Raw genomic sequence first — 20455 nt, forward strand, 5'->3', positions numbered from 1 at the left:
CATCACCGTTCGATCGTGAAGCCATACCGTGTGAGCATTGAGCATCGGCCCTTCCATATGACGCCAGACGCCAGGCCAATCCCCAAATATCGGCCCGCGCGGCACGAAACCTTGCACTTAGTAACAACGGCCACGCTAAACCCAAACAGGCCCTCGAACCTCTGCCTCCCTCCTTTTGTGCTTGCGTGCCTGCAGACGGGCTTAACGAGAGGCAGCCCCTTCCCCATTCATCTACTCTATTTTCCCCTTCTGCGCCTATCTCTTTTTCGGACCCATCATCCACCCTGAACCTCGACAGTGAGGTGGTAATCATGGGTCGAGCGTCAGGCGAGCGCGAGCGGAAACTCGAGGGCGGTGGGAGCGGTGGTGGTGATGCGAGCGGCGGCGGCAGCGGCGGCGGTGGTAGTGGTGGAGGAGGAGTGCATCCGGCGATTTACATTTCGTGAGCCGTGGCTCCGTCTGCGTTTTTGGAGAGGAAATGCTGATTTGGGTGGGATAGGTTGTGGATTGCGCTCAGCTCGAGCGTGATTTTGTTCAACAAGTGGATTCTGTTTACGGCGAAGTTTCGTGCGTATCTTGCTGTCCCCAGATGGATGATTGATGGGTGATGCTGACGTTTGTGCGCAGAGTTCCGTATGACAAGGCTAAGATGTTTTTTGCGGGTTCCAATGGTTGCTAATTGGTCGTAGCCCTCTTTCTCACGACGTGGCATATGCTGTTCGCTGCGGCTATGACCCAGGGCATGGCGCGCTTCACGAACTACCTTGATTCCCGACACAAGGTGCCCATGACTACGGAGGTGTACATGTGAGTTGGCCATGATCAGTCAATCGGGATTCGAGAGGGGTCTTGCTGATGCAATGTGGGCGGACAGGCGAGCCATCGTCCCGATCGGTGTCATGTTCAGCATGAGCTTGATTTTCGGCAACGTGGCGTACATGTACTTGAGCGTGTCCTTTATCCAGATGTTGAAGGTATGTGGAGCTGTCGCGCTTCGAGACTGTGGCCGAGTACATGCTGATGTTGATGATTTTCAGGCCACGAATACCGTCGCCACTCTGCTTGCCACGTGGATTTTCGGCCTGGCACCACCCAACATGAAGACCCTTGCCAATGTCTCGACGATTGTCATCGGAGTCGGCATTGCTTCTTACGCAGAGATCAACTTCAACTTGGCCGGCTTCCTCTGTATGTTTGCTGATTGTCGGGCGATTTGAACGTCAACGCTAACAAGCACCTAGTCCAAGCTGGAGGCATCCTCTTCGAGGCCACGCGTCTGGTGATGGTGCAGCGGCTGCTGAGCTCCGCGGATTTCAAGATGGACCCCATGGTCTCCCTCTACTACTACGCGCCCGCGTGCGCCGTGATCAACGGCGTCATTACTCTCATCATCGAAGTTCCCAAGATGACGTTGGCGGACATCAGCAACCTTGGTGCGGGCGTCCTGCTCGCCAACGCCTTCGTGGCTTTTTGCTTGAATGTGTCCGTTGTGTTGCTGGTGAGTCCTGCTTCCATGCTCCAATCCAGGCTTTTCAACTAACCACCATCGAAACACAGATCGGCAAGACCTCCGCCGTCGTGCTCACGCTCTGCGGCGTCCTCAAAGACATCCTGCTCGTCATGGCATCGATGGCCATCTTCGGCGACCCCGTGACCATCATACAGTATTTCGGCTACTCGATTGCGCTGGGCGGGCTGGTGTACTACCGACTCGGCGGCGAGAAATTGCAGCAGTTGGGTCGGCAGACGCGCCTGACGGTTGGGGATTACCAGCGTGAGCACCCCATTCGATCACGCGCTGTTGGGCTTTGTGCCACTCTCGCTGTTATTGGTGTCGTTGTGTGGACTTGGCTGCCGGTGGCGCCGTCGTTGGGAGTTTGAGGATGTCCTTGTGCTTCGTTTAGGTAAGCGTCGGAGTGTATACTTGGAGATTGGGCGCTGTCAATATGCATGTATAGAATACCCATCGGGATTTTACTTCATGTACATTTAAACGAACTAGACTGCTCTCTAAGCTCCAGGGAAACATTCACCAAATTGATGAAGCCTCAGGCCGCATTAGGGAAATCTCGGAAGGCGGTTGTGACCGGCTTAAATAGCCCAAGGCGGAAACGCTACCCACCGCACCTTAAGGACAGGCTCCATCTCCCTCCCTCAACGAACAATGCTCATGCAAAGAACTCTTCGCCTCTCTTCCATCATCTCACGCCTCGAAAAGCCAGCAACTACACTTCTCCCCCGAGTCAACACCTACCGCCTTCCGCTTCCCCAATCCCAAACCAGAACCATGTCTGATCTCAAGACCTTCAACACCAAGAATGCCGCCCAGCGTGAGTGTCGAATATTTCATGTACTTCATTTCAGCATTGACTGACATCCATTTCCCTCGCAGCCGTGGGGCCCTACGTAAGACCTCCATCTCTCTTACCAGAGCACACTATGGCGGGCTGCCACTGATCTCTCCTCTACAGTCCCAAGCCATGATCGCCGGGCCGCATATTTTGTACGGTCACTTGTACAGCCGCACCACTCACCCGACTGACTCGTCCTCGCAGCGTGTCCGGCCAAATCCCCGCCGATGCCTCCGGCAAGCTCGTCGAGGGCAGCATTGCAGACAAGACGAAGGCGTCGTGCGAGAGCGTCAAGGCCATTCTCGAGGCGGCTGGCTCGTCCATTGATCGGGTCATCAAGGTAAGGCCACCAATCGCATAGCACAGATTTGTATGTGTGCATGTGCGAACTGATCATGTCTAGACGACCGTCTTCCTCACTTCCATGGGTGACTTCGCCGAGATGAACGGGGTGTACGAAAAGTACTTTGCGCACAAGCCTTCGCGATCCTGCGTTGCTGTCAAGGAACTCCCCAAGGGCGTGCCGGTGGAGATTGAGTGCATTGCACTGAGTGGGAGTGCATGAGCGCAGCACGGACGACATCAAAGTCTGCCAACGGATGGACGGCGGTCAAATGACTTGCTCTCGAAGGTAAAATTTGGTGTGCTGAAAAGTTGATATACTTCAAACCAAGTTGCATAGCTAAACACTTGCAATAAACGCCAAAAAGCGCCGATGTCCAAAGCGAGTGTAAGGGGTATCATTGAAAATGCAAAAGCCCGCTGCCTACCCTTGTCCTGCGCCGGCTCACTCCACTTGCGCCTTGGGTATGATTCTCGAACTCAGAGGTAGGTCAAGACCAATCGATGTACTCACGGCAGTGGCCAATTGAAATGCGCCGGCGCGTCGATGGGCGTGGACAGCTGCGACGAAGAAAACTGCGACAGGGCGGGCGTCATGGCCACGGTCCTCGCGCCACCACTGCCTCTCGATGCCGCACCACCTGCCAGTTCCAATTCCCGCCATTTCCGCTCCAGCTGTGACGCATTCCACTTCTCTGCAATGCCAAAGGCGAGCATCTAAACCGTCGTTAGCCCACATTCTCTCAACTGCAGCGCAGATCAAAGCTCACCTCCTTGGCGACAATCTCCCACTTCTTCTCCTCCCACACCTCGACCGCCAGGCGCAGCGCCTCGACGTCCCCCTCCGTCCACGCGCGCGTCTTGCCCCGCATCCGCCCGTACCGCATCTGCAGCGTCTCGATTTTCGTCGGCTCGCCCACCACCTCCGAGTAGCACTCGGCCACGTCCTTCCACGAGTAGGACTTCTCCGCGCAGATTTGCGCGAGCAGGCGATCGTTGTCGCTCAGCTCCGCGAGGTTGAAGGAGCAGATGCGGCGGCGCTTGTTGTTTTTGGACTGAGGCGCGTCGGCTGGATGGTCGTCTTCGCTGCGTCTGCGCTTTTGCGGAGTGCCTCCGCTGGCGGTAGCTGTGATGTTTGTGGCGAGTTGGTTGGAGGAGGGTTTGCGGGGCTGCGGGTGGGCGATTCGATTGCCTGGTGGACTTGACGTGCTGCAAAGGTTTGTGGTTTGCTGCTGCGAGTCTTTCCTCTTCATCGCCTCGTGCTCTTGCTGCGCCATGGTGGGAGAAGCAAAGGGCTGCAGGAAGTTGGGGGGGAAAGTGGAAGTCACTGGCGTCGGCTGGCCGATGGTGTTGGGATGGTAGATGCCCAATCCGACATCGGGGAGCGGAAGACCGCTGGAAAATGGCAGGCCGCTGGAAACGGGCCACTGCGTGTTGTCGAAGGTCGGGCCGAAGGTGCTGGGACTGCTGCGGGGACGGTTGGGGTCTTTGGGGTGGCCTTGGTACGGTGGGATGGTGATGGTGGGGTGTTGCGTGGGGTATTGGGCGGTCGGCTGGTGTGGTGGGGAGGAGGAGTAGGGACGCGCATCCCATTGATCGAGGGTGTCGGGGTTGTGGTCTGGAGTCAGATATGAGGGGTGGAATGGGATATAGACGCCGAAACTCGACATGGACTCGGAAGCGTATCCGCCCGCCTGCTGATTGGGGTAGGTCCGAACGTCAGACATGGTAGGGAGGGGCCACAGCAGCGAAGCCGAGCAGAGGAGTCGGAGTGAGGGAAGTGACAACTCGACTCTACACAGAATGTGACCGAGAAGCTGGACGGCGCATGCTCTAAGTAGTACAGATGCCATACCGCGATGGCGTGGGCGGAGCCTTGCGCCGACCGGGGTGCGCCTTAATTAAGCATTAGACTTTGCCCCCCCTCCACACGGACCCGCCGGGGCTTAGGCGGCGCATGCGTGCGGAGCGGGCGGCTCTCCTCTCATTATTTTCAGCAACGTGTGCAGCGCCCGCCCATGTTTCAGACTTGCTGAGCTAATGATGCGATGGAGGAGGCTACGGCGGAGGAGCATCCGCCCTCGCACTTCGCCGAATGGAGATGATGCAGCTTGAGCGCGTCTCGTGCCGCTTTGCTCGCCGGTCTGCTCTGGCATTTGCTGCGTATCTCGGATGATCAATGTAGGTGTCGGCAAGGCATTGGCATTCTCCTCCACCGAGACGGGTTCACGACTGCCGCCGTGGGAGCGAAGATGGGGAGACACCGCTCGTATTCCATGTCGACGCACCTCCACCGGCTGTTGTCGGATACGCGACCCGGCCATTCGCAACTTACATAACCCACGCCTTACGCAACGAGCACATGACGACATTGACCCTACACCGCCAGAACCACGCCTCGGAGGCTGATGATTCCCAATTGAACACACCAGCGAAGGCGGTATAAAGCTGCCGCCCTCCGCAGCATTCACTGGCCACGATGTGACGAACGGTGAGAAGCAAAATGCGCATCGCCCTCGCCGCAATACCACGGACACCCCCAAGGCAGCGCCGCCCGCAGCGGTCAAGCCGCACTCGTCGACTCCGAGATCGAGTGGTTCTGGGTGAACGCCAGCCAGCGCGACAGCCTGATGACTGAGGCGAGGCAAGCGGTGCTGCTATTTTTGGGACTTAGGTGGGAATTTGGATCGGTGGGGGGCCTCAATGCAGCTAATTTAGTCTCAATTAAAGAGAGCTAAATCTACCAAAATAGCAGACCTTGATCACCAGCTAAGTTTGGAAATGGAGACTAATTATCTTCTTTTGGCATTTTCGGAGCTCTGCCCGGCGAGGAGGTTTCCAGACAATCGATCACAATTGCTCTGAGCAGCTCTATCTGTATCAAAGTCGTCCCTCGTAATCCGTCTTACCCTCTCTACTCGATCCCTTCATCCCCCCTCACTGCAACTGCCCCGTAAACTCCATCTCATCTCTCATAAACTGCCCCGCAGCCCCAACATCAACAAACTGCACAATCTTCTCCACCTTGGCCCCGTCCTCCGTGAAAAACAGCGTAAACACATTCTCAAAGTCATACGTCTTGCCCCGCTTGCTCGTCGCGTGCGACACAAGCCGCACCACCGCTTTCCGCGCCCGTTCGTCGACGGTCAAATCGAGAATCTCCACTTCCCAGCTGGACATGGCGCCCGTGAGTTCTTGCTGTGTTTGCGCTTCGAATTCGGCGTTGCTGCGTCCTGCTGCGAGGGCGGGGGCTTGTGTGAGGAGAGAGGCGGGGGCGAAGTAGCGGCGGCAGGTGGGCGTTAGGGCGGTGGAGAGGGTGGTGATGTCGCGGCCGCAGTTGGCTTGGTCGTAGCCGTGGGCGAACTCGAGGGCGGTCTGCGTGATGCGTTCGTAAAGGTTGGAAGCCATGATGATTGGTTGCAGTCGGCAGTGGTTTGGTGTTGGTAGATGGAGGTGGATGTGCTGTTGCTCGAGGGTGCGAGAGGCCCTATTTATCTTTTTTTTTCGAATGTGCTGACCTCATGCCCACAAATGAGGAGTGCAGTCCTCCTGAAGTAGATCGAGGGCCCAACGTTTCTACCAAGGGTCGTTTCAGGCAATGTTGCAGGGTTGTGGAGAGCATTGGATGTACCGCTTTCCCTTTTAGGAAAGATGGCTCCACCTTCCCAATGTAGGCAATGGTTATATGTCGATGTCCACGTGCTCCGTCCTACCCTCGATACCATGCAGCGGTCCGGCATCATCACCGTTGTGAATGAACTCGCCACCATTCTCATCCCCACCTTCGTCTCCCCCGTCCAGGTCTTCGATGGGAAAGGTCAAAATCGCCGCAATCCCACCAAGTCCTTCCAGCCTCTTCCCGCTCTCGTGCATACTGCTTAATATCCGCACCTCACCCCCTTGATCTTTCACCTCATCCACAAGCCTCACCCATCTACGCCGAGTCTTGATCTCCTGGCTTCGGAACAGCGCGTTGGATATTAACAGAACGCCGCCTCCCTTTCCCACCGCTCCTCGCTCCACCGCCGCCTCGCACTCTCTCGGCCCGTACCACGCTCGCGCATCATCGTTGCGCATCAGTTCGAAGAAGCGCTCCATGAGTTGCGTTTCTCGCGCGAACTTCGTGTCGCTGAGCTGCTTCGTCACGGTTGTACTGCTGAGAACCTCGCCGAGACTGTGTAGGTGCGCAGAGGCGGAGTGCACGACGACAATCTTGTGTAGAAGCCGTTGTATTCGTTTATCGCCTCCGGACGCCGCTTGTGCTTTGATGTACTGCTGAAAGCTACTCGCCGTGAAGCCTGGGCTGGCCAAGAGCAACGGCTTGGGGTCCACCAGATCTATTAGCCGTTGGAGAGACTCAAACGTAGTCTGAAAGAACTTCTGCAGCTGCTTCTCGTGGTCCGTGGAGCCTGCGCGCTTCTTCGGAAGGCTGACTTCAATCCGCTGCCGCAGGATCGTCTGGTGTTCTGTAATAAGGCAAATGTTCGCCAAACCCTCTTGCATAATGACGGCCCAGAGCTCCGCCTTCGCATCCTGATTCACGGCCTCTTTCAACGTATCGAGCGCCACGCTATCCCACCCATCCGCCTTTTCCAGCGTGAAGTTCCGATGTAGCTCGAGATCGAGGGTGTGGAAGCCGCCGAGCTTGACATGCTTGTTCTCCTCCGCCACTCGGCCGGAGACGTGTAGTTGGCCGGCTTGCGGGTCGAAGTCGGTTTTGGTCACGCGGATGGTCAAAGTGGTGTGTACTCGGTCGACGGATCGACTGCCTGCGCCGGACTCGGTGATGATTTTGCGCACGGCTGAGGCGCGGAGGAGATCATTTTCGCGGATGAGGTTGTACGCATGCCACTGAGCGATGAGGTTAGCGAGGCTGCGGCGGACGATGCGTATGAGCAGCAGAGACGGACAGGCAGCTCACCATGTCTTCGGGTTCCTCTGGCAGGAGCGTTGCCGAGCCGGAGCCATCTTTGCGCTCGATGTTCTGCTTGATGAGGCGCATCTTGAAGATTGTTTGTGTCAGATTGTCACCGCATTCTCGAGAGAATTGTTCAACACAGGCCAGACTGTGTGGATGTCGAGTTGATGCGCTGATCTGCATCATCTGCACTCACGCGTAGAAATTCGCGCACGGTCCACTGACGTAGCTGGGGTCGAATCGTGCCTCAGGTCTCCATACCATTCCATTCGTCTTCACTCCACATCGGTGGCAAGTTGTTCGTCCATTATCATTCACAAATGCCGTTGAGTCTTCCAAAGTCATCATCGCTTTCGAGAAGTATCTTACTCCAGAAACACCTCTCAACGCCGCAGCGCCGCTCCTTCGTAGCATCGACCGCCACAATGGCCAAGTACGACATCAACAGTAAAGTGAAGCTCGCCTCTGGTTAGTCTATCGATCGATCATCTCGGGACGATGTAGCAGCCTACTAATCTCGTCTCAATCAACAAACAGGCTGGGAAATTCCAGTGTTGGGCTACGGCGTGTACCAGACGCCCTCAGACGTCGCAGAAGATGTCACCGATCACGCGATCAAGACGGGCTATCGACACGTCGACTCCGCTACCGTCTATCGCAACGAGGAGCCTTCTTCAGCTGGCATGTTGAAGGCCGGCATCCCGCGCGATCAGCTGTACTTCACGTCCAAGGTCCCGCCCAAGGAAGTCAACTATCAGGGTGCGAAGAAATGCGTAGATGAGAGCCTGAAGAAGACCGGACTTGTAAGCTTGCTTCACCGTCTTACTCGAGAGGCAGACTATTGACACGTTCTTAGGACTACATTGATCTCTACCTTCTCCATGCCCCGTATGGCGGCAAGGAGGCCCGGCTTGGCGCATGGCAAGGCCTCGTGGAGAAAGTGAACGAAGGCAAAGTCCGAAGCATTGGTGTGAGCAACTATGGCGTGCATCATCTCGATGAACTAGAGAAGTGGCAAAAGGCGAGCTTTTCCATCTCTGAAATCTGCTTCTAGTCAATGCTAACAGGGCCACAGCAACAATCCAAGGAGAAAGCAGGCGTGCTCTCCGTCAACCAAGTCGAGCTCCACCCCTGGCTCGCGCGCCCCGACATCGTGGAATGGTGCGAGAAGAGAGGCGTGGTGCTAGAGGCATATTCGCCTCTCGTTCGCAGTCAGAGTGAGTGGTGCCACCCTCCCACATCAGACTACATCGTCACTGACTATGTCAAAATAAGGAATGGACGATCCCATTCTTGCAAAACTGTCAAAGAAGCACAACAAGACACCCGCTCAGATCCTCCTACGCTGGGGCCTGCAGAAAGGCTTCGTCATCCTCCCCAAGAGCGTCACGAAGAAGCGCATCGAGGAGAATACACAGATCTACGACTTCGAGCTGGACAAGGAGGATATGAAGACTCTGGAGACGGGCGCTTATTCGCCGTCGGCTTGGGGTGAGTTTCTAACTGCCTTATTCGTACTTTGCAGACTTCGATGGGTGGTCCATTTGCTGACGACTCTAATTAGATCCGACCAAAAGCCCGCTGAGTGAATAAGTCCACTTCACGTGAGCTCTGTAGTAGTTATTGACTGGCCGTCAGGTGGAGGGATTGCATTCCAGTTCGTCTACGGTCATGCCAAGAGTTATTACACCAAGTTCTTTGTCGGGACTCGTGGCTGAGAACAAAATATTCGCTCCTTGCAGTATGAGGAAGCATGTGTATGAGAAAAATGACAAGGATGGTGGTGGTGATGATCAATTGAAGACCTTTTTTTCTTTTCGAATTCTACAAATCCATCCGAGAAGAACACGCCGACCCTATGCTAAACGCATAATAAAGACTCCGCCAGAGGCTGGGTGGGTCGGCTACTCGTCGTCCTCTTCCTCCTCGGCCTCCACACACGTCTGCGCAATACGGTCAAGATCCCGCTGGCCGGCCTGTGTGATGCGGCGTCCACCCTTCTCCTCATCTTGCTCCAGCACGCCAATCTTCTCCAGCGCTTGCATCACTTTCCGGTCGACACCGCCCGAGGCATCGACGTGGTGGCTGGGGCGGGAGCCGCGGTTCTTAGTGCCGCCGTGGACTTTTCGTAGACGGCCGACACCGACGGTCTTACGCATGTAGACGTGGCGGGCGACGGCAGCGGCGCGGACGTAGAACCTGTAGAAGTTTCGTAAGTATGAAGGGAGATAAGAGGGGTACATAATTCTCTCTTACCAGTCGGATGACTGCGGCGGCAGCTCCTTTGCGTGGCTCGTCTTGACGGTGTCGCTCCAACCTGTAGACCATGTCAACTAAAGAGTTCTTACACTCTTCTTCATTGTGACATCGAGTCCCCCGTCCCACACGGGATTCAGGTATCTCATTTCCCCAGATCAAGGGTGCAGATATGCAAATCGCCCCAAGAAATCTTTCCCTCCTCTTGATTGAATGTGCGTGTGGGGTGTGGAAGGATCTCGATGTCGTGGTGTGCTCACGGACCTGGAATCGGCAGCTTGCCTTGTCGCTTGAGGAAAGCGGAGTAGGCCTCGATGAACTTGTCCGAAGGGACGTCTTTGACTGATACGCCAGGCATGGTTGCGGTGTGTGTGGGTGGGGATGTGGTGACGGACGGGGTGGAAGTTCGTGGTCGTGGGAATTTCAATTGGCCTTTTTCCGAAATTCAGTGCGCGCGGTCTGTGGAGGCGCTAGACACGGGGCGGCCCGTGCCGCTGATATGTCCTATCACAAAGTCTATCTCACGTGCGTGCTTTTGCTTCACCGATGGATTGGTTTTGATTTGCGCGTTGCATATGTCCGGATTGTGCTCAGCGATATACGAAGACAGTGGACAGTCTGAACATTACGTTTCCCCTCCAATCTCGCGACTTCATTGTTCTACACATTATGCCGTGAAACGGCAGGAGCGATGCTTTGGAAGACCACGGCTCGGAAAGGACACCCTCCGCTCTTACTGTGACAGTATTGCCGCGTCTTCCACAGAACACTCAACACGATGCCGCTGCTACTGAATCTACATGTACATCGATGACCTGATTTGGCCGTCTGCTCACACATTGCGATATTTCTATGGACAACGTGGCTGTGCGGGCCAGCATGGAGTCGCTCACCGATCATCTTGTACGATCGAAATGGACTCTGATATCCGGCGGTGTTGCGCTTGGACTCTTCATCCTGTGGCGTAGCCAGCACGATCGCGCGTCGCAAAAGAGGATCAAGGCTGGTGCGTAGATATCGGACGAGCATACACGATGCTAACTGACAACCTGTAAAAGCAACGGCAACAGAACCATCTTTGCTGAGGAAGCACACCACATACGAAGCCTACAATACACCCTCCCATTTTACTTATCCCAAGATTCGCACTTTCTACAAAGAGCATCAGCAGGCCTCAAAGCTCCCTCGGGACATTCCGCTGCTGGTTTTCATCCATGGACTCGGCGGTAGTGTCGCACAGTTCGAACCCTTACTCACCAGTCTCATCAACGTGGCGTCGTGTCTCGCCATCGACCTTCCAGGATGCGGACTCTCTGACTTTTCCCCCAAGGATCCTCGTGCATATACCACACTCGCACTGGCCGAGTTGGTGGTAGCTGCCATCGACAAATTCCGTGACGCACAGAATGGCCAGAAGGTTGTGTTGATAGGCCACAGCATGGGCTGCTCGATCACGGCTTTACTTGCATCATCTGCTTCTCCGTTGCACTCATCAACAAAAGACTTTGTAGCCGGCATGGTCTCCATATGCCCGCGAGCCACATCTTTCAGTGCCGCGGAAGTGTTAACACTAAAACGGCTACAAGGATTGCCGACGTACATCTTCGACTTATTTCGATGGTATGATCGCCGCGGCGGCATCAACAGTCGCAGCGTCAGTCGAATGGTTGGGGAAGCCGCAGATGAGGACACGAGGAAACTCCAGCTTCAATTCAATGAGCAATCCCAGTCCGCTGTCTTCCAACTGATGGCTGCAGGAGGGGTAGGCCGCTTTGAGCTGCCCGGTCAGGATATTTGGTCGACGATCAAGGTACCGCTATTCCTTGTCGCAGGCCAAGCAGACCATCTCACGCCGGTCGCCGAAGTGGAACAAATCAACACGTGGCTTACCGAGCGGGCTCATGGCTCTCCACAGCCGGCAAGGACCATTAGAAGCGTACCCTTACCTACTGTCGCAGGGGACACCCTGGGACTCCAACGCAAAGCCCAGACCAACGCCATCGATCTCGATCGTCCAAGGATGGACAGTGGAACCGCCATTCAAGACGAACACACAGCAACCAAGCACTCCTTCGCACTAAAAACCACCATCTTCCCCGCGCCATCCGGCCACGGCTTGATGTACGTGTCCTCCACCGTCCGCGTCCTCTCCGGCATGATCGAAAACTTCCTCGCCCGCCACGTCGACGAACGCCTGGGACAAGGCTGGCAGCTGCAACACCTCACCACCTCCGGCAAGTGGGACGTGAAGAACCTCAAAAAGTGGCAGTCCATCGACGCCTGCAGCGCGCCCATTGCCGGCTTGTTCCGCGCCATGAAGACGATGCGCGAAGTGGACGATGTGCATTGTCCGAAGGAGTTCGTCAAGCATTTCAGTCGCAACGCTGTCGAGGATGGGGTGGCGATAGTGGTGGACATCAGTCACGAAACGCCGGTTTACCATCCGAAGGGATTGGAGGATGCGGGGGTGGAGTACCACAAGTTTCCGACTGTGTCGAAGGAGACGCCGAAAGCGGAGGAGGTGCAAGGCTTCATTGATCTAGTTGACAAGATCCGGGAGACGAAGATGGTTGTCCCGCCGGCGACGATTGGCGTTCATTGTCATTACGGGTTAGTATCCACTTGAACATGGCATGGCGAGGTCTAGCCGAGTCCTAACGATGCTTCACAGATTCAACCGCACGGGCTTTTTCCTCATATGTTACATGGTGGAGCGCCTGGACTACCGCTTACAAGACGCCATTGCCGAGTTTGCAGAGAAGCGGCCGCCGGGCGTGAAGCACTCGCACTTTGTCAACGAACTGTATGTGCGGTATGCTGTTCATATGGAAAGACGGGGCACTGTCGTTGGCTAGCTGAGTATTTTGAACTGTCGTTGAACGTTAACGACTAGACGCTGTCGCTTCCCCGACAACTGGAGAGAAAGTCGTGACACTGCTTACTCTCTTCGTGTGTGCAATTGAGGGCCTTGTCACGCATGTAATGAGATGATTCATCATAGACTATCAGCAAGCATCCGTGTGCACTCATTCCACCCGCCGACCGCCCCTCGCACAACCACAGATAACATATACTTGCTACCCGATTCGACCAAAGAAGGTCGGCAAAGCGCGGGGTTCCATTGCCGTAGACAATCACACCTGTGGCCCGTCGAACAGTCAACAGTAAGCAATCAAGAACCTCCAACCACTCGAGTACGCAAAAAGCGATTGGGCCCCCAACTTGATATAAAAAGAAACAGAGGAGCACCGCACAGCCTGGTCAGCCGCGAAATTGGAACGGCCTCCAATCAGCGCGGCTGAAGCACTCCCCAGCCTTGGGCAAGGCTACGTCACTGCTCGCGCTTTTGCGGAGTGACAGGCTGGGAAGGCGAGTTTGCTTTCCCGAGCCCCTTGGATGGGTGTGTAACATATGGAAACATGACATCTGTGCGCGGCTTTTGTGGGAGGGTTGCTGGGCTGGGTGGCGAGCGTGTTGGCGGGAGGGGATAAGTTTCGTCTGCATTCCATTTGGATCGTCGTTGCACCGCGTTGCATTCCGTGAGTCGTCGAGTAACGCGGATCCCAGGGCAGGCAATTAGCAAGCAAGCCTTGTGACCTGATCTCACCGCATACATTACCTGCAGCTGCGTCCAGAGGTACACAGAGATCCCTTACAAAACCCGGCCCCCAAGTCGGCGCAGTCTCTCCTCGCTGCATCTTCCATCCACCTCCCCAAGAAACCCACCAGAACACTAAAGGAGAAAACACCCACCATGCTCTCCTCCCTCCTCGTCGGCGCCCTCTGGCTAGCAACAACAGCAACGGCCCAACCCTGCCTCTCCGCCGACTTCAGCCTAGCCATGAGTCTCGGCGACGGGCCCGACGATACTCAAATTTACCTCTCGCTCAACGCTATCAACAGTGGGAATGCCGGCGAACTCTTCCTCGTGGGCGAGAAATTGAGTCCGCGTTACCCGGGCACGCCAGGTATGTCTTTCTCATCCTGTAGTGGTAGACGTGGTATAGTCTAACAACTCACTCGCAACATAGTCAGTCTCAGTGGCAGCTCAGGCAACGCAAGCCTGGCCCTGCAAATCGACGCCCAAAACTCCGCCTGCAACACCCTCTCGCCCGGCTCGTACGGCATTTCCGTCCCCGACGTAGGCGAGCTATACGGCGCCGCGCTCCCTGCTTTCGCCGTGAAGGGCCAAAGCTGGCCGCACTTCTTCTACGGCAATGGGACTGGCATGCAAGGGGAGATTCAGCCGATGCGCACGGCGGCCGATCAGCTTTGGTTGGGTAGGTCGTTCTTCTCGGCCTTGAGTGTGTTCGCCTTGTGACTAATGAGTGAATGTGAGTAGCGTGCGACTCGTACATTGATGGACTGAATTATTTGCAGCTGAAGTGGGGACTTTACTACAATAACGGCAGTGCGCCGACGGGGTGCAGGCCGACGAATGTGGTGCGGTTTTACAATGTTCCGTGTGCTGATTGATTGATTTTCCCAGCAAGCATGGCTACGATTTCGAACGAAGCGTTTTCCTTGTGTTTCCTTTATGTATGTCAGTTATGTAGCAGGTTAGAACAAATCCGTCATCGCCCCATGGCTCGCATCGCCCACCAACCGCGCATACTTGGCCAACACGCCCCGCGTCACCTCCATCCGCGGCGGCTTCCACGCCTGCTGGCGGCGCTTGATCTCCTCGTCGCTGACGTCCATGCTGATGACGTGGTTCGCGGCGTCGATGGTGATGACATCGCCGTCTTGCACGATGCCAATGGGGCCTCCGACGGCGGCTTCGGGGACGATGTGGCCGACGATGAAGCCGTGCGAAGCGCCGGAGTATCTGCCGTCGGTGATGAGGGCGACGTTTGTCAGCTTGGCTCCCATGATTGCTGCTGAGGCTTTGAGCTGCTCGGGCATGCCGGGGCCGCCCTTGGGTCCTTCGTAACGGACAACGAGCACGAGGTTCTCGCCGTGCGGAATCTCGCCCTTGTTCAGGGCGTCGTCGAGCTCGTGTTCCTTGTTGAAGACGCGCGCCTTGCCCTGGAACCTCATGCCCTCCTTGCCCGTGATCTTGGCCACTGCACCACCGGGGGCGAGATTGCCGTAGAGGATTTCGATGTGGCCGGTCTTCTTGATGGGATTGTCGAGGCCGTGCACAATCAGTTGGTCTTGCTTCAGTGATGGCCAGTTGTCCACGTTCTCCTTCAGCGTTTTGCCCGTCACGGTGATGCCGCTGCCGTGCATCAAGCCGGCGGCGATCAGGAACTTCTGCACGGATGGGATACCTCCCACCTCGAACAGATCCACCATCAGATACCTCCCGCTCGGCGCCATATCGGCGAGGAAGGGAATCTTGTCGCTGGCTTTTTGGAAGTCGTCCAATGTCAATTCCACGCCTGCTGTCCCGGCCATGGCCAAAAGATGGAGGACACCATTCGTCGATCCGCCCAAAGCCATCATCATGACCAACGCATCCTCGAATGCAGCCTTGGTAAGACAATCCCGAGGCTTGATATCCTTCTCCATGCAAATCTTGATGCACTCGGCCGCCTTCTGCGCCTCTCGCATCTTATTCGGGCTGTCGGCCGGGTTGGAAGACGAGCCCGGGACGGAAAGACCCATGGTTTCAATTGCGGTGGCCATGGTGTTGGCAGTGTACATGCCACCACAAGCACCTTGGCCAGGACAGGATTGCTTCTCGATTTCGCCAATCAGCTCCTCCTTGCCTTGAGAGGGGTTGTTTGGGTTGGAGAGATTGTTGTAGATATAAGCACCATGCGCCTCCAATGCCGTGGCAATATTGATCGGTTTCTCCAAGAGCTTCGAGTAGCCAGGTTTGATGGAGCCGCCGTAAATCATCAAGCTCGGACGATTGTGTCTCGCCATGCCCATCACCACACCCGGCATATTCTTGTCGCAACCGGCAATGGTAATGCAGGCATCGTGAAACTGCGCACAAGTCACCGTCTCGATAGAATCGGCGATGATCTCGCGACTCTGCAAGCTAAAGCGCATGCCCTCGCCGCCCATGGTGATGCCGTCCGACACGCCAATGGTGTTGTACTGCCACGCCAGCATCTCCTGCTTCTGCACCGCGGCCTTGACGGCCTTGCCGATGTCGAGCAGGTGCATGTTGCACGGGTTGCCCTCCCACCACACGCTGGCCACGCCGACCTGCGGGTAGTTCTTCAGCTGGTGCTCGTTGGGGACGCCGGCGGCGTACAGCATGGCCTGGGCGGCGGGGAAGTCATGTTCGCGCGTCAGCGTCGAGCTGAACTTGTTGAGGCCCGAGCCGGGTTTGGAGTTGGGGAAGTTGAGGTACTGTGGGTCGTCGCGGGAAACTTTGCCCTGTTGGATGTCGCGGTTGGAGGGATCCATGGTGGGTCGGTTGTAGTGACTGGCTGTAGACGAGGCCCGGGAGACAAAGGGAAGCAATTGGGGTCTCGAGACACGGGAGACGAAGGAGGACCAGGTCAATGGACGGAAAAGGGCTTCGACAAAAAGAAGGAAAGGCAGCCAACGAAATCTCTGGCAATGATGATGACCTGCCGTGATGAAGTCCGCCGCGCCTGCCCCACCACCCCGCGCATCGTGAGCCGGGGAGCAGGTGAGCCGAGAGGAGGTTGTCCGAACCGGGCGAGGCAAGTCGTCCGACAGAAGTCCTACGGCGCAGCAAGGTAAGGTAGCCTCTCTGCAGCCATCGAACGAACGATTCGCGGATGTTCAGAAGGAGGCCTGGGTGACTGCCTTTTCTGTGGCTATCTACAGGGTGAACAAGGATACAGAATAGCGTACATGGGATGCCCTAGATGCGTCAAGACAAACCCGATATCGACACCGCTTGATGCACCCATTCGACTGACAGAATCACGAATGGTCTCCCGTGTTGGACGCCCACGCCTCCTGGTCTTCCGACGCTTCGACAGCCTCGTATCTGCTGTTTTTCGCAGCAACAGACGGAGGCGGCGCATCCGCATCATCGTCGTCGTCGTCTTCTTCCTCAAAATGCGCAGGGTCAATCATCTGCGCATCAGACGCCGTATCCACGTATGCCCCCGGCGCTCCACCTTGCCGCTCAGGGAGGGTATCGTCCGCACTCACGCTGATTCCCCGAGCGCCCCAGCTTCGTCCACCCGAAGGCCGAATCGTCCCATTCTCTTGCCCGCCCAGCACGGAATGTTCGTCGGCAATCTCCTCGTCTTCTCGATCTGCCCTGCTGCCACGTCCAATGATGCGCCGCACCAAAAAGCTCTTGCTGAGATCGTCGGAATCGACGACGCCGCCTCCTCTCAACTTCACTCGTTGCCGTGTGTAGTAGACCCATGCAAAGTCGATGTAGAGGATGGTCTGGATGACGCCGAAGATGACGCTGATGGCGTCGAAGTAGTGTTCTAGCGCAAGCCGCAGGATCCAGTTGAGGATGTAGAAGAAGCGGTAGCTGCCTAGGGTGACGAGGTAGAAGCTGTCGATGACGGTGGGCACGGTGGTTTGGCGGAGGAGGAGGAGTTGGGGGAGGACACAGACACTTTCGAGCTCGATGCTGAAGGTCCAGAACACCTGTAATTGATGGCAGTGTTAGCTTCGTTGGGCTTGCAAATGTCGGAAGCTCCGCACCTCGAACAGCGAAATGCCTCGAGTCCCTTCAAATATCAGGCAGACCAGCGGCGCGCTGACCAGACTCGCGCCCAGCGACCACGTGGCCAGCTTCCACGCATACTCCTTCTCGCGCGTGCGCGCATACACGCGCATCATGACATAGACAATGTAGACGCTACTGCTGATGTAGAAGAGCTTGAAGAACGTATTCCACCAGCTGAACTGCGGCGGCACCCAGAAGAGGTCGAGGTAGCGGGTGCAGAAGACGAGCATGTAGAGCCATTGGGTGAGGAGGGAGACGCCTTCGGCCGACTTGTTGTTGTGGATGGCCCAGATGAGGATGCATTTGGAGGCGGTGTGGGAGACGTCGCCCAGGATGCGGAACACGTTCATGTTCACCATCGTGGCGGCAGCGAGGGGGCGAGGGCGTGGCGTGTCACATTTGGTGATGTATGATCTTGTAAAAGGAAGAGACGGAGGTGTAGGTAGACACCTTCTGAGGCTCGTTAAGCCAGCTTGCCGCCTTCGCTTCGCCTCGAGTGACGCGCTTCCAGGGTCCGGCGTCAGCTTGAGATGCCTCAGGCATCCAAATTCACGCTACTGAATGCCAGACCTCTACTATCAAGCATCAAACGCCAATGAAAAAACCACCGTTGCTGGTTCTTTCAAGCCTTGCAAAGTGGCCGAGTCGCACCGACTATGCTCGTCCGCTGCTGCGTCACTGAAGCCAAGCTGGAATAGATGTCATGGTGTGATGGAGGTTGATCGTGTTCCTCTGCCCTTAGACGAGACTGACATCAATAGTAGCAGAGGCAGACACTGCGCCGCAAGTCCTCTCACGATCGGCGTCTACAAGGTAGGAGTATGTTGCCGAGAATGGACAGACCTCCGGAGAGTAATCATCCCATCACTCGATCACACTTCGTCGGTTCTGCCGGTTATACGCGGCCCCAGCAAGGCTACACGGATTTCAGCGTGTAGGCCATCGCCATCGATTGACGATCAGAAGTGCAGATCGATGCGACGACTCTCCCGTAGCAACGCCCCCAGTCGCCCACATCGGACCGAGCTGCCGAGGTTGGCGGCGCGGGGCGGGCTGGGGAAAGTCGGAAAATGTACAGGTCGGCTACTTCGATGCCGGGCACAACTGACGTCGACAGCCTGTCCTTTTTCACAATGCTTGTTCCCTCCTGATCTTCACATATCATCCAATACTCCTTGCAAAAAATCATCAATCTACTTCTGTCTTCCATTTCATCGCAAACATGGTGTTCAAGCCCCAACAAGACGCGTACGTGCTCGGCGTCGGCCTCACAGAGTTCCTCAAGCCCCGACGAACTCGCGACTATGTCGAGCTCGGCTTCGAGGCCGGCGTGAAGGCCATGAAGGATGCGCAGATCAACTACGACGACGTCGAGATGGGCGTCGCCTGCTACTGCTACGGCGAGACCACCCAGGGCCAGCGTATCTTCTACCAGTTCGGCATGAGCAGCATCCCCATCTACAACACCAACAACGCCTGCGCCACCGGCTCGACCGGCCTGCACATGGCCCGCACCATGGTCAGGGCGGGTGCGGCTGACTGCGTGCTCGTCGTGGGCTTCGAGCAGATGCAACCCGGTGCCATCAAGGCTGGCTGGGAGGACCGTCCGAGTCCGATGGGCTTGTCCGTGGACATGATGCGTGAGTCCCGGGGAAGGGACGACAAGTCTCCCCGAAATGCTCAATTTTTTGGCAATGCCGGACGCGAGTACATGGAGAAGTGAGCTCGTTCCGCTCTTTATCCCGGGGCAGATCTTCCGTGGCTAACATCCTCCAGATACGGCGCCCACGAGGACGACTTTGCCGAAATCGGCCGCATCAGCCACGAACACTCGCAACGCAACCCTTACGCCCAGTTCAAGAAGGCCTACACCCTGCAGGAAATCAAGGACTCGGGCATGATCTACCACCCCGTCACCAAGCTCCAGTGCAGCCCGACGAGCGACGGAGCCGGCGCGGCCGTCATCGTCTCCGCCAGCTTCCTCGAGAAGCGCGCACACCTCAAAGACCAGGCCGTCCTCATGGCCGGCCAAGCCCTCCGCACCGACGACCCCAGCCTCTACTCCGGCAGCGCCATGGACCTCGTCGGCTTCGGCATGAGCAAGACGGCCGCGCAAGACGCCATGAAGGAGGCGGGCGTGACCCCTAAAGACATCAAGGTCTGCGAGCTGCACGACTGCTTCTCCGCCAACGAGCTCATTCTGCTCGAGGGCCTCGGCTTCTGCGAAAAGGGCAAGGCGCACGAGATGGTGCGCAAGGGCGACATCACCTACGGCGGCCAAGTCGTCATCAACCCCTCCGGCGGCCTGATCTCCAAGGGCCACCCCCTCGGCGCAACAGGCATTGCACAATGCGCCGAGCTCTGCTGGCAACTCAGAGGTAAGCTGCAATTCCCCTCCCTCAAATGAAGACCCACCACTAACCCCCCTTCCTCCCAGGCTGGGCCAACAACCGCCTCGTCGAAACCGACGTCGCCCTCCAACACAACCTCGGCCTGGGCGGCGCGGTCGTCATCAACGTCTACAAGCGCGCGGACGGCAAGAAGAACCGCAAGCTGTCGGACGAGGAGATCATCAAGAACTCCGACTGGGACTACAACCCCGCCACCGTGGCCAAGTTCATCACAAAGGCCGACGCGGACAAGGTGCGCAGCCGGAAGAACCGCTCCGAGTATGCGATTGCCGATACGCAGGAGAAGATCCAGGCCAGGCTGTAGATGAAGAGGCCTCTTGGCAGATTGCATGTGCGGTGTGGATGGGTTCATTTCGTGTGGGCTAGTTGGTGGGTGTGAGAATGGATTGAGTAGAGCCAATATTCGACTATTATGATATTGCAAAGCTCTAGTCTCTTCTCTTTCGCTGCTTGGCTGCCTCTGCCTTGGTTGCCGGTGTATTATTGGCGTCTGTCATGCGATTCATTCGTTTGCACTTCGAAGCTTGGAAGTGAGGTGAATGTCGCATCA

General features: G+C 56.6%; 12 protein-coding genes across 12 annotated transcripts; 6 read left to right on the forward strand and 6 right to left on the reverse strand.

Moving 5' to 3' along the window:
* The first annotated feature begins 421 nt into the window (after positions 1-421).
* On the forward strand, positions 422-2048 carry BDY17DRAFT_300840 (triose-phosphate transporter family-domain-containing protein). The gene is made up of 6 exons (XM_033734132.1): positions 422-442; positions 500-807; positions 875-974; positions 1038-1188; positions 1242-1498; positions 1558-2048. Exons 2-6 carry the CDS (start codon positions 713-715, stop codon positions 1879-1881), a joined length of 927 nt encoding a protein of 308 aa, XP_033587754.1. The 5' UTR covers positions 422-442; positions 500-712; the 3' UTR covers positions 1882-2048.
* An 89-nt stretch (positions 2049-2137) lies between these two features.
* On the forward strand, positions 2138-3067 carry BDY17DRAFT_300844 (Endoribonuclease L-PSP/chorismate mutase-like protein). Its single transcript, XM_033734133.1, has 5 exons — positions 2138-2330; positions 2393-2406; positions 2472-2503; positions 2556-2691; positions 2755-3067. The coding sequence occupies exons 1-5, from the start codon at positions 2165-2167 to the stop codon at positions 2914-2916; spliced, it is 510 nt and encodes a 169-aa protein (XP_033587755.1). The 5' UTR covers positions 2138-2164; the 3' UTR covers positions 2917-3067.
* BDY17DRAFT_300849 (uncharacterized protein) lies at positions 3068-4584 on the reverse strand. The gene is made up of 2 exons (XM_033734134.1): positions 3464-4584; positions 3068-3410 (listed from the first exon to the last, which is right to left on the reverse strand). Exons 1-2 carry the CDS (start codon positions 4544-4546, stop codon positions 3204-3206), a joined length of 1290 nt encoding a protein of 429 aa, XP_033587756.1. The 5' UTR covers positions 4547-4584; the 3' UTR covers positions 3068-3203.
* Positions 4585-5347: 763 nt separating this feature from the next.
* BDY17DRAFT_184365 (uncharacterized protein) lies at positions 5348-6237 on the reverse strand. The gene has a single exon (XM_033729943.1). The coding sequence runs from the start codon at positions 6099-6101 to the stop codon at positions 5631-5633; it is 471 nt and encodes a 156-aa protein (XP_033587757.1). The 5' UTR covers positions 6102-6237; the 3' UTR covers positions 5348-5630.
* A 137-nt stretch (positions 6238-6374) lies between these two features.
* Positions 6375-7695, reverse strand: BDY17DRAFT_253975 (eRF1 domain 1-domain-containing protein; the record flags this gene model as incomplete). The annotated part of the gene is made up of 2 exons (XM_033731388.1): positions 6375-7544; positions 7615-7695. The coding sequence occupies 2 exons, from the start codon at positions 7693-7695 to the stop codon at positions 6375-6377; spliced, it is 1251 nt and encodes a 416-aa protein (XP_033587758.1).
* Positions 7696-8036: 341 nt separating this feature from the next.
* On the forward strand, positions 8037-9204 carry BDY17DRAFT_317889 (NADP-dependent oxidoreductase domain-containing protein; the record flags this gene model as incomplete). The annotated part of the gene is made up of 6 exons (XM_033736144.1): positions 8037-8079; positions 8149-8414; positions 8468-8632; positions 8687-8828; positions 8887-9102; positions 9176-9204. The coding sequence occupies 6 exons, from the start codon at positions 8037-8039 to the stop codon at positions 9202-9204; spliced, it is 861 nt and encodes a 286-aa protein (XP_033587759.1).
* A 311-nt stretch (positions 9205-9515) lies between these two features.
* On the reverse strand, positions 9516-10225 carry BDY17DRAFT_325901 (ribosomal protein S19e; the record flags this gene model as incomplete). Its single annotated transcript, XM_033737428.1, has 3 exons — positions 9516-9810; positions 9868-9928; positions 10132-10225. The coding sequence occupies 3 exons, from the start codon at positions 10223-10225 to the stop codon at positions 9516-9518; spliced, it is 450 nt and encodes a 149-aa protein (XP_033587760.1).
* Positions 10226-10417: 192 nt separating this feature from the next.
* On the forward strand, positions 10418-12974 carry BDY17DRAFT_300857 (dual specificity phosphatase catalytic domain protein). Its single transcript, XM_033734135.1, has 3 exons — positions 10418-10873; positions 10926-12477; positions 12539-12974. The coding sequence occupies exons 1-3, from the start codon at positions 10720-10722 to the stop codon at positions 12720-12722; spliced, it is 1890 nt and encodes a 629-aa protein (XP_033587761.1). The 5' UTR covers positions 10418-10719; the 3' UTR covers positions 12723-12974.
* A 522-nt stretch (positions 12975-13496) lies between these two features.
* BDY17DRAFT_184424 (uncharacterized protein) lies at positions 13497-14385 on the forward strand. Its single transcript, XM_033729944.1, has 3 exons — positions 13497-13835; positions 13899-14147; positions 14210-14385. Exons 1-3 carry the CDS (start codon positions 13622-13624, stop codon positions 14341-14343), a joined length of 597 nt encoding a protein of 198 aa, XP_033587762.1. The 5' UTR covers positions 13497-13621; the 3' UTR covers positions 14344-14385.
* Positions 14386-14427: 42 nt separating this feature from the next.
* On the reverse strand, positions 14428-16233 carry BDY17DRAFT_311952 (dihydroxy-acid/6-phosphogluconate dehydratase; the record flags this gene model as incomplete). Its single annotated transcript, XM_033735589.1, has 1 exon — positions 14428-16233. The coding sequence occupies one exon, from the start codon at positions 16231-16233 to the stop codon at positions 14428-14430; it is 1806 nt and encodes a 601-aa protein (XP_033587763.1).
* Positions 16234-16589: 356 nt separating this feature from the next.
* On the reverse strand, positions 16590-18005 carry BDY17DRAFT_300859 (ER lumen protein retaining receptor-domain-containing protein). The gene is made up of 2 exons (XM_033734136.1): positions 17470-18005; positions 16590-17412 (listed from the first exon to the last, which is right to left on the reverse strand). The coding sequence occupies exons 1-2, from the start codon at positions 17851-17853 to the stop codon at positions 16723-16725; spliced, it is 1074 nt and encodes a 357-aa protein (XP_033587764.1). The 5' UTR covers positions 17854-18005; the 3' UTR covers positions 16590-16722.
* Positions 18006-18598: 593 nt separating this feature from the next.
* On the forward strand, positions 18599-20414 carry BDY17DRAFT_300862 (thiolase-like protein). Its single transcript, XM_033734137.1, has 3 exons — positions 18599-19213; positions 19271-19872; positions 19932-20414. The coding sequence occupies exons 1-3, from the start codon at positions 18717-18719 to the stop codon at positions 20207-20209; spliced, it is 1377 nt and encodes a 458-aa protein (XP_033587765.1). The 5' UTR covers positions 18599-18716; the 3' UTR covers positions 20210-20414.
* Positions 20415-20455: the final 41 nt, after the last annotated feature.

This window comes from Neohortaea acidophila, assembly GCF_010093505.1.
Source record: "Neohortaea acidophila strain CBS 113389 unplaced genomic scaffold BDY17scaffold_8, whole genome shotgun sequence".
Lineage (NCBI taxonomy): Eukaryota > Fungi > Ascomycota > Dothideomycetes > Mycosphaerellales > Teratosphaeriaceae > Neohortaea > Neohortaea acidophila.

Excerpts from the sequence above, each read along its gene's own strand:
- BDY17DRAFT_300840 (XM_033734132.1), top strand. The coding sequence starts at position 713 with ATGCTGTTCGCTGCGGCTATGACCCAGGGCATGGCGCGCTTCACGAAC. Across the intron at positions 808-874 it reads ATGACTACGGAGGTGTACAT|GCGAGCCATCGTCCCGATCG; the intron begins GTGAGTTGGCCA and ends GTGGGCGGACAG. Across the intron at positions 1,189-1,241 it reads CAACTTGGCCGGCTTCCTCT|TCCAAGCTGGAGGCATCCTC; the intron begins GTATGTTTGCTG and ends ACAAGCACCTAG.
- BDY17DRAFT_300844 (XM_033734133.1), top strand. The coding sequence starts at position 2,165 with ATGCTCATGCAAAGAACTCTTCGCCTCTCTTCCATCATCTCACGCCTC. Across the intron at positions 2,504-2,555 it reads ATCGCCGGGCCGCATATTTT|CGTGTCCGGCCAAATCCCCG; the intron begins GTACGGTCACTT and ends TCGTCCTCGCAG. Across the intron at positions 2,692-2,754 it reads CCATTGATCGGGTCATCAAG|ACGACCGTCTTCCTCACTTC; the intron begins GTAAGGCCACCA and ends GATCATGTCTAG.
- BDY17DRAFT_300849 (XM_033734134.1), bottom strand. The coding sequence starts at position 4,546 with ATGGCATCTGTACTACTTAGAGCATGCGCCGTCCAGCTTCTCGGTCAC. Across the intron at positions 3,411-3,463 it reads GGGAGATTGTCGCCAAGGAG|ATGCTCGCCTTTGGCATTGC; the intron begins GTGAGCTTTGAT and ends ACGACGGTTTAG.
- BDY17DRAFT_184365 (XM_033729943.1), bottom strand. The coding sequence starts at position 6,101 with ATGGCTTCCAACCTTTACGAACGCATCACGCAGACCGCCCTCGAGTTC.
- BDY17DRAFT_300857 (XM_033734135.1), top strand. The coding sequence starts at position 10,720 with ATGGACAACGTGGCTGTGCGGGCCAGCATGGAGTCGCTCACCGATCAT. Across the intron at positions 10,874-10,925 it reads GCAAAAGAGGATCAAGGCTG|CAACGGCAACAGAACCATCT; the intron begins GTGCGTAGATAT and ends AACCTGTAAAAG. Across the intron at positions 12,478-12,538 it reads GGCGTTCATTGTCATTACGG|ATTCAACCGCACGGGCTTTT; the intron begins GTTAGTATCCAC and ends GATGCTTCACAG.
- BDY17DRAFT_184424 (XM_033729944.1), top strand. The coding sequence starts at position 13,622 with ATGCTCTCCTCCCTCCTCGTCGGCGCCCTCTGGCTAGCAACAACAGCA. Across the intron at positions 13,836-13,898 it reads GCGTTACCCGGGCACGCCAG|TCAGTCTCAGTGGCAGCTCA; the intron begins GTATGTCTTTCT and ends CTCGCAACATAG. Across the intron at positions 14,148-14,209 it reads GGCCGATCAGCTTTGGTTGG|CGTGCGACTCGTACATTGAT; the intron begins GTAGGTCGTTCT and ends GAATGTGAGTAG.
- BDY17DRAFT_300859 (XM_033734136.1), bottom strand. The coding sequence starts at position 17,853 with ATGGTGAACATGAACGTGTTCCGCATCCTGGGCGACGTCTCCCACACC. Across the intron at positions 17,413-17,469 it reads GAGGCATTTCGCTGTTCGAG|GTGTTCTGGACCTTCAGCAT; the intron begins GTGCGGAGCTTC and ends CATCAATTACAG.
- BDY17DRAFT_300862 (XM_033734137.1), top strand. The coding sequence starts at position 18,717 with ATGGTGTTCAAGCCCCAACAAGACGCGTACGTGCTCGGCGTCGGCCTC. Across the intron at positions 19,214-19,270 it reads GGACGCGAGTACATGGAGAA|ATACGGCGCCCACGAGGACG; the intron begins GTGAGCTCGTTC and ends AACATCCTCCAG. Across the intron at positions 19,873-19,931 it reads GCTCTGCTGGCAACTCAGAG|GCTGGGCCAACAACCGCCTC; the intron begins GTAAGCTGCAAT and ends CCTTCCTCCCAG.